The sequence below is a fragment of the Pelodiscus sinensis genome, chromosome 16, assembly GCF_052426305.1.
Source record: "Pelodiscus sinensis isolate ZL-2025 chromosome 16, ASM5242630v1, whole genome shotgun sequence".
NCBI classification, from domain to species: domain Eukaryota; kingdom Metazoa; phylum Chordata; order Testudines; family Trionychidae; genus Pelodiscus; species Pelodiscus sinensis.
In genome coordinates, this window is record NC_143067.1 from 35,945,332 (window position 1) to 35,961,513 (window position 16,182).

A 16,182-nucleotide genomic window follows, 5' to 3' on the forward strand; every position below is an offset into this window, starting at 1 on the left:
ACAAATACCTAAAGAAAGAACCTTAAAATGAGAAATTATTTACACAGTTGTCAGGTAAGATCCAAGGTAAAGTTATTGTATCTTACTGGAGTCCTATAGTGTTTTTTTTTTTTTTTTAATTAAATGCTCATTGTTTTTTTTAAATTAAATGTTTCAAGTAGATGAGTATCATGGACTCCTAGACTTTAAGGTCAGCAACGGTTGTCATGGTTCATGATGATCTAATCTGACTTCCTGCACCTTGTAGTCCTAGGGGAGCTGACAGCTTCTGCACACCCCTGGGCAAGGTGTGTGTGGGAGGGGAGGAGAGCAGCTTCCATCCCCAAAGGGGCGGGGCCTCAGGTGGAAGGGGCGGGGACAGGGCTGCCAGACCTCCTCATCACCCCTCAGCTTTCATATATACCTGGAGCATATTGGTCAGCATCCTGGTGGTGATTTAAAAGTCCTGGAGCTCCAGCTGCCTCAGTAGCAGCGGTGGTGGCTGGGATTCCTGGACCCCTTTGAATCGCCAGGCCCTCGGGCAACTACCTCCTTTATCCCCTCCCTCTCCTGTCAGCAGGCCTATTCAGTCCATAGTACTTTACCTTGAAATAACACCCTAGTATAGACCAGGACTTAGTGTCTTGCACTAGGAAGCCTTTGGGGAGCAGTAAAAATTGCATACAACTGCCTTCAGGAGAAGCAATACTGGTGTATAAAGGGAAAACGACATTTATTATATTGATGATATGGGCACTTACGGGCTCTATTTTATCTTACTGTTCAAAAAGAGAGAGATGGTGACAAAAGTACCAGGAGTGTGTTTGAAGTATAAATACATTTGACTGGACCAAGCTCCAGGATTTGGTTGCCTAGTGTCAGGACTTCAAGATACACTTTCTGTGGTGAATGAACAGGGAAAACCACAATGGAAATGGCATCGGTTAATGTTTTGGAATAACTTGAATGTATTGTTTTAAGAAACATTGGCACAGAATGACAAATATGTGTGTTTTTTTTCTTTTGGTTTTGTTTCCAATAGGGAATATTTCCTAAATCTTTTATCCACATCAAAGAAGTTACTGTTGAAAAGAAAAGGTATTTCATTGTCATTGTTGCATTTGGTTAACTGACATTAATGAATTTTAGACTGCTTCTGTCTAAAATGAAGGTAGGTATTTATTTGGAACACAATGCTTCAATTTATTCTGGGTTTTTATTAGTTGGGGACATGGGAGTGGAATAACTAAATTATGAACAATCTTTAGCCTTCATTAAAAAGAAATATAAACAACCTAAGGAGACAGAAAATATCGGTATTAATAATCATGTAATCTTCCTAATGGAAGAATCATCGCTATCTGTCTGAGAACAAAATTCTAGGACATTGAGTCTACATTGCAGCACTATTTTGGGATACCGGAGGAAATAGCTATTCTGTGTTTTTTGAGCACGCCTGTTACTGTATTTCAAAATATAACAGGTTCGCTATTCCGATGTCCCTGGTTTATTCCATAAGGAGTAAGGGACATTTCAGAATAGTGATTTATTTTGAAATAAGTGCTGTGTATACAGTGCCAAATTTCTGAATAAGATATTCTGAAACTAACTTGAAATAATTTATGCAATTAGCATAGCTCAAATTGCGTAGCTTATTTCGAGTTCTGGGTCAGTATTGATGCACCCTAAGCGACACACACTTCACAGTTGGTTTTTTAGGTTTTAGTTATGCTTATTTGTTACTTTCCTCCCCCTCTCCTTAGAAATACAGAGAACATAATACCTGCCGAAATTCCATTGGTGCAAGAAGTTACGAGTACTCTATGGGAATGGGGCAGCATTTGGAAACAACTCTACGTGGTAAGGGGAAGCTTTTGGCAGGACTAAAACTGAAGGGAAGATTGGAGTGAAAAATGCTTGGTGTCTGTGGATGATACATTATGCCTGTTAAAGAAGCTTATTTCTATGTAAACGAGTTGTCACTGTAATTGCCTTTGTTTTATTTCTAGAGTGCAAGGTGAGGATTTAATTAAGAAACACTTTCTTCATCTAAGTATTTGGATCAATACCATGTTCTCCACTAGTATTACAGTAAAGACACAGCTTACAATTGTTTCGTAGAAGTAGTTGAACTTCATGCTATTAGTTAATTAGTCTCCCGTATCTGTCTCATTTTGCATAAGATATTCGGCCTGTGTAGTACATGTGCTTCAAGGAGGAAGTAGCAAGTAAAAATGATCAGGAAACTTGCAATAAACTTTTTTTCATCTGAAAATGCCAAATGATCAAAACTGACACTTGTTTGTTGGGAAGGTTTCTCTGGTCCAGGATAGAGCTTCTGAAAGGGAGGAGAAGATGGAGGGAGAGAGACCAGAATAATCAATAGGTTAGGACACTCACTTTCAATGTGTGAGACCTTGATTCAAGACCCTCTTCTGAAAATCATCCAGGGAGGTTTCTAATTTCCACCTTGCCAACAGTGATGCCAACAATTCATTGTTATGTCTCTTTGAAATATTAAAATGTCCCTTTTAAACAGTATTTTCCCTCTGACCCAGTGAAAATACCTGGACTCTGGCAAGAGATTGTATTAATCTCCTTTTTAGTAAACTAAACAGATCAATCTTGTTAAGTTGCTCAGAGTAAGGTAAGGCATTGTCTGCAGTCTTTAAATAGCTCTTGTGGCTCTTTTTTTGCATCCTTTCCAGTTTTACCTGTTAAATCTCACCTCTTGTATTCCAGTTCTGTGGTTGGGGCTTTCTTCTTCTGCAGAACGAGTACCCTTTAACACTGTAAAATGCACAAAACCAAACTACCCTCTGCTTCCACCCAATCACACAATTACCAACCCTGGGCTTTGAACATGTAGCGATGTAGATGTTAAACTGGTTTTTTTAAGTGAATGCCTTGTATGTAGTATGGAGGGCAATATAGGAAGCGGAAATGAAATCATATCCTAAACCTCGACTCTTGTGTATTTCAGGCAAACAAAAAAGAGCGGTTCCGACTGGTGCAATCAATGATGTACGATCTAATGGAGTGGAGGTCGCAGCTTCTGTCAGGAACCCTGCCCAAAGATGAACTGAAAGAACTCAAACAGAAAGTCACCTCCAAAATTGACTATGGCAACAAGTACGTTTTTCCTTGGGCTAAATTAATACGGGGAACCACTATATTTCCTGGCATGTCACTGGTATAGAGATGGAAGGCAAAATTTCACTGCTTCCATGTCCATAGCTCATGATCACAGGGTACCTACCCATCTTTTTTGTCAGGCTACTCCCCTAGATCCTTAGAAGACTCCGAGTTCCTTTGCAGTCTTGGTCACCTTTTCTTGAACAGAGCCATTCAGAACTTTCACCCACTCCTCTATTTGGACTCAGTCATTTTAGCATGTATGATCTCTGTGGCATATGCAAATATTGGAAGGATCAGACCTAGGCTGAGCAGTTGTCACTGACTCTAATATATAGTCAGTCTTAACATAGTCACACGTACCTCAGCAACCACGGCAAGTGCCAGTCCTCAGCAAGATACCTGGTATCTGGGCTGTAATGCCTTGCTGCCACGTGAACGAGGGTGCTGCAATGCAATGGTCAGGAGTCAAGTGTAAGAATCCCTCTTAACATGAGGGATAAGGGATCTTTCGGGAAAGGCTTTATTTTCCAAAAGATCCGCGTCTAGACTGGCGCTTTTTTCCGGCAAAGCTCCGAGATGGAAAAAAGCGGCAGCCATTTTTATGCTAATGAAGCGGGGGAGATTTAAATCCCCGCTTCATTTGCAATTGCGATATGTCTAATTTGCATCCCTTTTACGAAAAAGGGATGCAGTCTAGACACAGCCAAAGTGAACAAAACCTGGAGGAAGAGGATGAGAGAAAAATGTCATTTGAAGTTTCCTGGCTGAGCCCACTGAGGTGGATTCTGTGTTTGGGAGCCTGGTAATACAAGTGAATCAGTTCTGGGCTGCTTCTCATTGATGCTAAGTCCTCACAGCACAGCTTGGCGGGTGAGCACACGGCAATACAACAGCAGAGCAGAGTTGTGCCTTGCTTGATATGGGCATGAGAGTTTTGCAAACCAATTTCCGCTGTTCGGGGACAGGCTTTTGGCCTCTGTCTGTTACTTGCACTGTGACCTGTTGCAGATGGTTGGGGTAATGGCAGTTCCAGGGTCTGTGCTTGACTGAACATCATGGGCTTTCTGTGGCCTGCAATTTCTGTAACTTAAGCAGCAGGTGTTAGGTGTACTGAGCGGACGGTGCTTGTACCCCCATAATCAGGGACTAGTTTGTCCTCTGCTTCAGATAGGGGAAAGCTGTTAACTGTAGAGAAAGAGGCTGTTTGCTTTTGCATGTGGGAGCTTGTTTTCACCTATGGAGTAAAAGCCGTGTTCTGATTCAGACACTGCTGGCAGACATCACGTTTCTGCAGAATAGACCCATGTTCTTGCTCGGGTCTCTCTTTTTATGTGTTTCCCGCTTAGGTCTTTTTATGTTAGTCTGGGGGGGTTGACGTCTGAGACGGCTCATCTGAGGTACAATGTTGCATAACCAAGGTTGTGATTTGATGGAGAATAATGGGCTGACAGCAAACTGTGCGTTCACAAGGCTTGAGTAAGACACATAAACAAGTACAAAGCACGAGCAACTAATCTATGAATCAGACATTCTCTCAAATTTCTCTTGTGAGCTCTGATTTACTGCAGAGGAAACTTTTTTCAGTTGCTATCAGTTACTTTTGCCAGAGGAGGTGTGAGTCTTTTATGTTGAGAACTGAATTAGTAAAATGAGCTCTTAAGAGCCTTTCCCCTCCCTGCCAGTTTCAAATCCTCTACCAACTGTAGACTCAGCAGAACTTGATGCAGGTGTAGAGAGAACATTTTCTTCATTTCAGTCTGTTTAGCCAGTTCAGTTCAATGACTCGTTCATTTAAACTTAAGACTTCAAAAAGCAGGAAAGCTTGTTTTCCTCTCCTGATATATGAACACATACGAGGTGTGAAAGGACATCTAATAGTTCTAAAATCTTGAAAGACACGGTGACTAGAATGAGTTTATTTCATTAACTAAAGGAATTCTTTGTGGAATCAATTTTAAATGAAAAAGATGCTTTAATTCTTAAGAATTGCACACTCTTAGGATAGTTTTACATAACATTTAAACAAGCTGTCTTTCACATTGTCATTGAACTTGCATTTCCACCCAACAGAGCATAACACAAATGACAAGGAAAAAAATATTTAGTAAATAAAAAGATCCTCATTCATCATTATCTAGCATGGTAAAAAAAGTAAAAAAGGAATCTGAATAAAAAAAGTTAAGCTATACAATTACTTAAATAAATGTGTATTGATAAAGTGTGTTGTCCTGGTTAGCAAACAGAAGCATCAAATGCAGTGCAAAGAATGCCATTAGTTACAAATAATATGGTTCAGTGTTTCCCAACTAATGAGAATCAACATTTCCTTAGGAAAATAATTAAAAAGTCCAAGGCAGAAGTTGGTTAAAATCAATAATTTAAATCAGGGTTCCACGCTTGCTGATTGAAATCACAATGACAATTGGTAATTTAATAGCTTGAATTCAAATCTGTCTACTCTGGGGGAGGCTCGAATGTCGGGGGCCAACGGTGTCAGTCCGAGAGGGAGCAGTGAGGAATTGGGGTGGTGGAAAGGGGAGTGAGTGAGGTCTGGGGGCGGAATGAGGTACTCAGGAGGAATGTGACAGAGTGACATGAAATTGGAGGAGACAGATGGACAGAGATACTTCATCACCCTGCTGGGCAAGGTTTGTACCTTAATAAGGAAGAAGGGGAAAGTCTTCATGAAGTCTACTAGTAGGTTGGCTGTTGCTCAATTTTACATGATAGGCACTTGGATGCTGTGGAGATAAGGGTACGCAAAGAGAATACAAAAGCTTGAAAAAAAACAACCCCTGGGGAAAGATGTTTTTCTTGCTAAGTATCTACCAAAAAAACCCAGTATCATCAGAAGTGTTACATAAATTATATATGTTCTCCTTGTTTTGTTAAACTGAACACACTGCTTCAACATTCCAAGCTTAGGAATCCAGTTTCAAAGACAGTTGAATATATTTTTTTTCTAGGAAAAAATAACCGTGTCTGATGGAGTGCTTCTTTTTTTAAAAATATTTCCACAGGATACTTGAGCTAGATCTAATAGTGAGAGATGAAGATGGAAATATCTTGGATCCAGCTAAAACCAGCGTCATTAGCCTATTTCATGCGCATGAAGAAGCTACTAATAAGATTACAGAGCGAATTAAAGAAGAAATGGTATGCATAACTTGCCAAAATTGTCCCTCACTTTACAGAGTGCTAGGATTTGGGGGAGGTCTAGGTTGGATATTAGGAAAAACTATGTCACTAGGAGGGTGGGGAAGCAATGGAATGGGTTCCCTAGGGAGGTGTTGGAAGCTCCATCCCTAGAGGTTATGTCCTGGCTGGACAAAGCCCTGGCTGGGTTGATTTAGTTGGGATTGGTCCTGCTTTGGGCAGGGGGCTATACTTGATGACCTCCTGAGGTCTCTTCCAGCCCTATAATTCTACGATTTTTTAAACATAGGCCTTGATCCATCTCCCTCTAAAACCAATATAAGTTTTGCCACTGATTTAAAGGAGCAGTTTCTGATCCCTAGTTGATAAATATAGAAGATGTCACCTCAACAATAAATATTTACTTTGTTTTATGAAACTGACAAAATTTGCCTGAGTTACGGTGATGTCCACAAGTTTCTCTGTGCATTGAATAAGATGAAAAAGTGCAACTGTTGGTTTAACCCAACAACTTAAAAATAGACACACGAGTGTTAATAACCTGGGATTTAAGAGCTTTATTTAGGTACGAAGTCTTGGGAATACTGGCTATGGGGTATAAGCTGCTGCCAGTTATCTGATCTGACTGAGACAAAAGGTTTAATCTCAATGAGAGGGAATGTTGGTAAAAGGAACAATTTTTGGTATGCTTCCTGCAGATGTCAAGATCTAAGTGATCAGAGAACACACATAATCTGCAGTCACATTTTAAACCATGGTCCGCACTTCTTGGTCTTTTTAAATATTACAATTCTACAGAGAACTATCAAGTGACTTAAGATTTGAGCTTTTTTGCTTATTGATCACAGTGTCTATAAAATGAGATGCACGTTAAAGAAGAAAAAAATGATTAATATAATCTTCAGATCATAACTACCATGAATAATGTATCACATATCGTTGTCAGTTAGATGCACAATTGACCAAACATTGGCTCTCAAATGTGGAAGTGACATGACTGAGAAATACAAGACAGATTAAAGCTTTGCTAACTTGATTTGCTTCTAGAGAATTGTATTATGGTATCTCTTTAAACAGGTAGCGATGCTAGGTGCAAACACTAGTTGAAACTTTAGAGAGTCTCCTATATATATTTAATTTAAGGACTTAATAGTCCCAGAACAGATTCAGAGCTTATCACCTCATTAATATAGGCTGGGTATGTGTGTCCACTTCTTAGGATCTACCCAGCATCTTAGTAACATTTGGGGCAGTGATTAGGTGCTAGAAAACACTGTGCAGTGTGATCAATATTTTAGGCTAAATTCTACCCTACTATGTTGCTTTAATCGAGCAGAATTGGGCCATTTTCAGATGGACCTTGAGTTTCAGAGGTAAGTGCAGGTCTTGCTGGCATTCAAATGAATTTGGTGTAACTAGCAATTTTCCTCCTTCTGTGTGTAGTCAAAGGATCAACTGGAATATGGAACGTATTCTCGAATGTCCTCTTCCCCCACATACAGCCTTTACGTCTTCGTAAGAAACTTTGTGTGCCGAATAGGAGAGGATGCAGAACTCTTCATGTCATTATATGATCCCCAGAAACATACAGTTATAAGGTGAGCTATGTTATTTTTCACTAGAGAATGAATAGTAAAGTGAGTTGGGCAAACCAGCAAGGGAATGTAATGGCCAATGCACGTACAAAGGGGAAAACTGTAGAGGAAGAGTAATACTAAAAGCATTTAAAGAAAAAAAAACACATGCACTGCTAGAATCCAGCCTAGTGATGCTAGGTTGGAGTACTGTGTAATAGCAAACAACTAAACTGTATTGACAGCAAATGGACCAGATGGCCTTGGGTTGAGTGTACTCTGAAATCTTCAGGAATTGCCGATATAGCTTCAGAACCGACTGATTACAGCATTGCGTTTGATTTCTTGTACAAAGATTAATGAAATATTCGGTCAGTTTGTTTAGTGTTTATTCAGCCTTCGTTTGAAATAAATGACTTGTCGATGTTGCAAGTGAGGTACCAATTTTGTGAGTTCTGGATAACTGACCTAAGTCCGGCCTCAACCACTTGATCTAAACAGTACTGTGTTTGGGCAGAAGCTGAGTTGATTGTTCGAACGTGTGCAGCAATAATAGTCAAGGTCACTGTTATCACTGGTAGGCAGACAAACCGTAGGCAGTGACAGAGATTCAGTGGATGGACAGGTCCCTGCTGTGAAAAATGTTCGTTTGCCTCATTGCCAAAAGAGAGGTTTTTGCAACAGGCAATGGGAAATACAAGCCTTTGACCATCCACAGAGAAAATGTGTTTAATTATAAGGGCTTCAATCTTGACTGCCAATGCCTAGGTGATAAGTATGTGTGATATAGCAGGGCCAGAGGGCAGTAGGAGAGTGGTAGATGGGACGTATATAAGCCCCAGGATGAGCAAGGCCTGATTTCCTATGGATTAGGGAAAGGTTACTACAAGGTAGTTGGAGCACCTAGAACCAATTAAGATCCTGCCCAAGACCTAGTAATTCCCTTTCCACCCTCCCCCCTCCATCCTCTCTTTTGCTGGAGTACTGCTGTTAAACAGAGGACCAGAGAAAGGAAAACCCTGCAAGCAGAGCAGAGTGACTCCCCAGCACAGAGAAACAAGGGAAACCCTATCCAACGGGGAAAAGAGTAAGGAGAACTGGAAGGACTGAAACCCGTAGTAGACCTGAGTCCCTTTCCTGTTCCCCTCTTCTTCCCCATTGGGGTGATAGCAGATCCCTCAGCACCCAAAAATAGGATAAGAGGCACTCCTCTGATCCACCATGCCAAGGAAAAGTTCAGGGCCCACTGAATTAGTGTTGGCCATTTGCCACAAATGGAGCACAGTCCATTGCTGGAAAAAGCAGGGCGGGATGATTATATGCAGGAGTCCATAAGAAACCAAATAATACTGGATTTCAGAATTAAGACTGCAACAATTCTATAAAGGACATACACACGTGCTCCATATATATATGAATGACATACACACATGCTGCCTTTTTATTGAGTGATTATTATATTTGGATTGTAAATGAATCAGACAATAAATTCTCAGATTTGAAAGGTGCCACATTAGATTCATTCTTTGTCCCGTTGTATGTTTTTTTGGGAAGAAATTTGAGAAAATGTGTATAAGGCCAGGTCTATACTAGACTTGGAATGTCGGCTTAATGAAGCTAGGGTAGAGGTACCTTAAGCCAAGCCATCCCCACAGTGGGAGGTCGATGGGAGTAAATGATCAGTCAACTTCCCTTATTCCTTGTGAATCAAGGAGTACCAAAACCGACTGAGGGCACCCTGAGCATTCAATTTAGCTGGTCCTTACTAGTCCTGCTAAATCTAACACCAGAAGATTGATCTCCAGCATGGTACGTAGAGATGTGGCCTAAGAAGACTTTCTCCTTTCTGAATGGGAAGGCAGTAGACAATAGATAAAATTAAAAGGGGCAAATCCCTAAATGCTGGAGTGTGGTGCAAGAGAACTCAGTAGCATTCCACCTCTTTTCCTTCGTGTGGTTTTGTAAGTGTGCACATCCTACTACCAATGTTCCTTTTAATTTTCTCCTTCCACGTGTGCATTTTTCTATCTATGTGGAGAATAATTTTTTCTTCCACGCTAAGGCATGTGCATGTGCACCACTAGCAGAAACAAAAAACATAGCTATGGGAGCTTTGCTAATCAGCAAACTGAGCACAGTTTATAGTGGACACTACCTACTATGCTCTTCAACCAGTTAGTCTGGGCTGGGCCTTCTGCCACTACTGAGAAGGTGATGGTTGTTGGTAATGGAATAGCACTTGTTGGCCCCACTCTGGTACGTTCTGTACATGCCTGTAATAAAGAACACAGCCTCTAATGCCAGAGCTTTCTGACTGGCACATGAGGTGACAGGAGGTGAAAAATTAACAAATGAGGACAGAGAAGAAAAAAAGAGCTGGAACTATTATTTTGAGTATAATAAACTGCCGTCAAAGGACACAAGCTCTCTAGTTGCTTTTCAGAAATTAGTAGGTATTGCAATCAGGCACATGTAAAAATGTATCTGAAGGAGAGCAATGCAGTAGCATTGCAATTTTCAAGGGGGCAGGAAGTTGTTCACGTGCATAGGGAGTGGCAGAGAAAAAAAGACATTGGAGGGAAAATTGCACTAGTGGCCAGAGTTGTCAGTCATGACTGGCAGGTTTTCCCTTGCATTATTTTCTTATTGTTGTGTAAAAGTAGCTTCAAAATCAGCTGTATCACCTAATAAACTGATGTCCTGGAAGAAAAGGGATTGTGAGCCAGAGTCTCTTCTGCACAGAAATGCACTACAGAAAAGCACTACATTTTCTGTCAGGGATTCTTATGTTTGAGAGCAAAATCCACCCTTAAGAGTTATATAGGTGGCTACCAGTAAAGCGCTGGAAACGAAAGAGACTGGTGCACGCTTTTGAACAGCAAGGCTGCAAAACACATTGGTGCCAGATATTGGTGTCTGAGGGGTGTTACCTCAGTGTATTTAACTTTCATTGATACATTTTAACTAACTTGATTCTTTGAAAAATGTCACAATTTGAGTGTTAATTTCCCAGTTGATATTTTTGTAATTTTCTTTTCTACATACTTCTTAAACATTAATTTTCCAGGCTAATAAAATGAGCAATTTCCATTTGATTTGTGATGTTACTCTGTGTACCATGTATGGGTTCATCTACACAGCTGGTCTTAACTCGAAATAAACTATGCAAATTGAGCTATGTCAATAGAGTAGCTTATTTTGAAATTAAAACTGGGAGTATCTACACAGCTCTTATTTCAAAATAGAGCACTCTTCCTCCAACTTCCCTTACTCCTCATACAATGAGGGTTACAGAGTAAGAAGTCCTCCAGCTTGACAGTATTTCAACATTATTTCAAAATAGCAGCCTGCTGTGTAGACATGAACTAAGTTATTTCAAAATTATTATTAGTGTCTAACAGAAAATAGCTTCTTTTATGTATGCTGTGTAGTTGTAGCCATGTTGGTACCAAGATATTAGAGTTTAGCCAGAGGCTCTTCAAGTCTGGGAAACATATTCAATGTCAGAGCAGACTGTTTAGTATAAATATGTAATACATATTTCAAGGGACTATTCAAGGTGAAGTGCCTCTGATAATATTTTTCAATCATGGGGGAAAGGCAGTTGTGGGGGTTTGTAAGTGGGTTATAGATTGTTGTAATACAATAGACACTGGATTTGTGACTTAAGTTCATGACTTTTAGGGGCTAGCAATGTTATGAATTGTAGCTGCCTTTGGCATTCTGTTTGAGATAAATCAACAGTCACAGATCATCACTTGCAAGTTTCTGAATGTAATTGGAGTCAGGTTCAGCTTTTACCTCCCACCAGTTGTCCTGAAGTGAACCCTTTCCCCTTTAATCTAGACTTCAGTTGATCATGGAAGCATTGAGAAATTACTGCTATGCAGCCATATCACAGAGGAGACAAATATACCAATTTGGTATTGGCTTCTTCCTTTGGATTATCCAAATTAAATGGCATCCATGCTTCTTGGTGAACATTTTGTGTTAATGGCTGTTACTTGAGTAGTGTTTTTGAACTTACACTTTTGTTGGGCTTCCCTCTATGAACTTCTGAATGGGCAGTATTGTTATGCCTGGAATAAAATGGCAGAAAATCTTAGACTTGTTGCATTGTGAAATCAGAGGGTATGTCTAGACTACATCCCTCTTTTGAAAGAGAGATGTAAATTAGACAAATTGAAATTGCAAATGAAGCTGGGATTTGAATTTCCCACACTTCATTTGCATAATCGCGTCACGGCGTTCTTTCGAAAAATGCTATTTTGAAAGTGAAACTGCAGTCTATTCGTGGTTCTCTCAAAAAGAAAAGTCTTTTTCAAAAGATCCTGTACTTTCAAAAGATCCTTGGAATACAGGATCTTTCAAAAAATGCTTTTCTTTTTGAAAGAACCTTGTCTAGACTGCAGTTTGACTTTCAAAATAGAGTTTTTCGAAAGAATGCTGTGACACGATTATGCAAACGAAGTGTGGGAAACTCAAAGCCCGGCTTCAGTTGCAATTTCGATATATCTAATTTATATCCCTCTTTTGAAAGAGGGATGTAGTTTAGATGTACCCTAAGAGTCTGGAAAGTGGACCCATTAGGACAATTGCTATCTATGTGAACTTGCATGTTGAATTGCTTGCCTCTCAAAAGTTATTGTGTTGTGTTCTGTTGTATTGATTTTTTTAAATTGCCTTACTTTTTATTTTGTTCTTGTAGTGTCTATTCAATTTATGTATCAATTTATCCTTTCACTGCAGTGGTTTCTCTGTCTTTGTTTTAATCTGTTCTTCTCAATCCGCTAATATTTAACAAAAATCATCCTGGATAAGATTTCAGTGTTGAAGATAGAACCAAATCTGGTTCATTTTCCACAAGCAACAATCCATTTGTTACATTTAGCTATTGATATGAGTAAGTCAAATGGGTGTTTTGGTCTTGGAAAGAGTTCTTTCAGAATTCACTTGGAATACAAAGAGTCAATCTGTAATGAAGAACGATTAAATGCTAATTTTGGTTACATTTTGCTGTGGACTGGCTTTCTGATGGCGAAAGAGTTAGCTTTATTGTAGGCAATACCTTACTTAGCAAACAGTAAGTTCAAAATATCAAGATAATGGAGAAGAGTGTAACAATAACCAATGGCTGGAAGTTAAAACCAGGGAAATTCAAATCAGAAATAAAGCACATATTTTTATTTTAATAGTTCATCATCCGCACCTTTACACTATTAAGAAAAATGGTGGGTTCTCTGTCTCTTGACATCTTTATATCTGGGTTTGGATGCCTTTCTGGTTGATACATTTTAGCCAAACCAAGGTACTGGGCTCAATACAAGAGAAACATAAGAAATCTTATTGCTAGTATTATTTATGAAGTTGTTCAAAGATGATCTAATGGTCCCTTCAGGCCTTAAAAATTTAGGGGTATAGCAGGTAACAGACTTTTTGTGTGTGTATGTAAGGCAAATTGGCTATAGAAGTAATTTGTTTAAATTTTATGGAGAGTTGTATTATTTGTAGAGTTGAAGGCCAGAAGGGACTATTCCATCACTAGTCTGATCTCACGTATTTCACTAGTCATTACATTTTTCTCAGATATCCTGTATGGAGTGTGATATATTTTAGTCAAAAAAGTTATCTTCTATAAAGGCATTCAGTCCTGATCTGAAGAAGACTTTAATGAATACGGAATTCCCCGTGTCTTTTGGTCATTCGTTCCAAGAGGTAAATTGAGTAATAAAAATGAGTAGTCATCAGAATTACTGTGTTGAGGTAGATTTACTCCATAGAAGATGAAGTTCATTTCTTTGTTTTGGATCTCAAATGAGAAGCGTATCCCCCTCGATATTTTCTCTTGCTTTGAAGGTGATTTACGGCCTTCTGCACTTATGCAATCTTGGGAAGCTGGTGGATACACTGTGATGGATTTATCTAAACCTAAATGTTTTTTATTCATGCAAGAAGTGAGAGATGCAAGTTATTTTTCGGCTCGTGCAGTAGCTGGACTTGCAAACATAAATGTACAATGGACTTTGACAAATAATATGCATTTTAAAACTACAAATTCAAATAATCAAAAACAAAATATTAAAAATTGACAATGGGCTGATATTTATTCAAAGTAGAAATTCACTATTTTTTGCTTTGTCTTTTAAAAATGATTTTGGATCCCTGTTCTTGGGCAATGTAATATTTTCTTTGGGATGTGAACTCAGAGGGAAAAAGTCTTAAGAAGGCTGGAACAATGCCAAAGGGGGAAATGTTGAATCTAAAGAAATGGGACTGTATGGTATTCAGCCTATGGATGCTGTGTATTAAGCATTGGGATGCTAATTAATGACACTTGTTAAAGAATTTTTTTAAATGACATTAACAAGTTACTACTTTTTCCTCTCTCTCAACAGTGAAAATTACTTGGTGAGATGGGGAAGTAAAGGTTTTCCAAAGGAAATTGATATGCTCAACAATCTGAAAGTGGTGTTCACAGTGAGTAAGCATTTCTCACATTTGACGAGTTTTGCACTAGCAAACAGGATTCTCTTTGCTAATGGTCACCAGCGGCGGATTTAGGGCAGGGCGAGCGGGACGGCCTGAGGCCCCGCGCATGCGCCGTGGCGCCATGGCACATGCGCCGTGTCAAAGGAGGGGCCCCGCAAAATTTCACTGCCCGGGGCCCCGCGGCACTCTCATCCGCCCCTGAGGGTCACTACAGCATTTTTTATATGTTTGGAGAAGACATGAATGAACTTAGAAAGGAAGTTAGTTTGAGCAATTAAGTGGAGAGGATCACTTGCAAACTGCCTTTATCTGATCATGAGATCATACCCTGCTATGCTATGTTTGATTAACCAGTCTTACTACTTAATCAGACTTGAAGGAAAAATCATTTAAGTTAACTCATTATAATTATGGATATAATTTTAAGATGGAGAATGTTTGTGCACTCTGCCTATGCTTAGATTAATAGAAGGGTATATAAATGACATTGTAGGACAAACATAAACTATTTAGATGAAGTTGTTTGGCATTTATTCATACCCCTGCCTTGTCAAATTATTTGGCAAAAGTTAATGTTCATCCCAGTACTATGCAAATATCAAAAGCCAATAGAATTGCATTATTAAAGCTGTAGACAGATGTTGTTGTTGTACAATGTTGATGTATGATGTAGCTGTCAGACATTCGTATCACAGAAAAATAACCAGTGGTTCACAGACTAAATATACAGAGAGATGAAGACATCAATATGTCAATGTCATTGACTGTTACTGAGAAAATTATCTAACCATCCTGGAGGCCAACATAGTGATTTGTTCCTCTAATCAAATGAACCTGGGAAATGTTGGAAGGTCCTTCATATTTGGAAATTTTCCATGCAAGTTTAATGGGAACTTACTGCAAATGATACTTATATAGACATGCTTGTTGAAATGATTGCCAGTGTAATGTAAAGGGTTCTGACTACATAATATGCATAAATTCAAGAGGTGAAAATATGTAGTGGATGATGTAGATGTGGGAGGAAAGAATTTCTGCAGATGTTTTCCCTAATTCTGGACCCACATAATTCTGAGAGTCTGTAATGTCTCTTCTAAGTGTGTGTCTAGTCTATTGGGAGAGCTGCTCCTCCAATCTTAAATCAGCATCGTAACGTGAAACAAATGCTTAAGTGCGGCTTTACTCAGCAAAACATAAGTACACAGGATTAACTTCAGTGGGGCTTAACGTCTTTCAAAGCTCAGTTAAATGAGAGCAAAATCTTTTGTTGTATGTACCTTTAAAACTCTTTATACTCCACAAAGAATCCAGCATTTGCTCTGGGGGAGTAGATTGCCAACTGCTCTTGCTGTTTTATTTAGAATCCCCGGCATTAGCAATGCTGCATATAGGTGACAGAGTACGTCAAGATTTTGGTCTCCTTTCATTTTCAGGTCTGTCCATTAGTTAGAAAAGTCTCTAATTTCATGTACCACACGGGTGTGATCCAAAGCTCATCGCAGTCAAGGGAAATCTAACTACCATTTTTGCCCTTCATTTGAAACCCATTTTAATATTGTTTTCCACAGAACTGTGGAACATCTCCTCATTTTTCCTCTCATAGATTGTTGCCTTGTGCAGCATTTTTCTGAGTTATATTGTAATAAAGGGCCTTGTGTCGACTACTGAGATGCTGCTATATTAGAGACCCAAATGCCCTATTATTACTATGATTTCTGCATAAGCAAAATCAAATTTGAATACTGAAAAAGTTAAACTAAGTTAAATTAAGATAAACCTGTTTAATTTTAAAGCATACCATGAAATATATAGTGTTTATTTAGTGTTAGTGTTGCTGTACTTAACT

The 16,182-nt window shown here is 39.1% G+C and overlaps 1 protein-coding gene across 1 annotated transcript in view; it reads left to right on the forward strand.

Moving 5' to 3' along the window:
* Positions 1 to 16,182, forward strand: part of DOCK2 (dedicator of cytokinesis 2) — a 499,444-nt gene that overhangs the window by 35,098 nt on the left and 448,164 nt on the right. The window contains exons 4-9 of the mRNA XM_075900153.2: positions 1,022 to 1,077; positions 1,743 to 1,839; positions 2,963 to 3,111; positions 6,138 to 6,273; positions 7,717 to 7,871; positions 14,243 to 14,324. Coding sequence (XP_075756268.2) covers positions 1,022 to 1,077; positions 1,743 to 1,839; positions 2,963 to 3,111; positions 6,138 to 6,273; positions 7,717 to 7,871; positions 14,243 to 14,324 — 675 coding nt within the window. The remainder of the gene's footprint in view (positions 1 to 1,021; positions 1,078 to 1,742; positions 1,840 to 2,962; positions 3,112 to 6,137; positions 6,274 to 7,716; positions 7,872 to 14,242; positions 14,325 to 16,182) is intronic.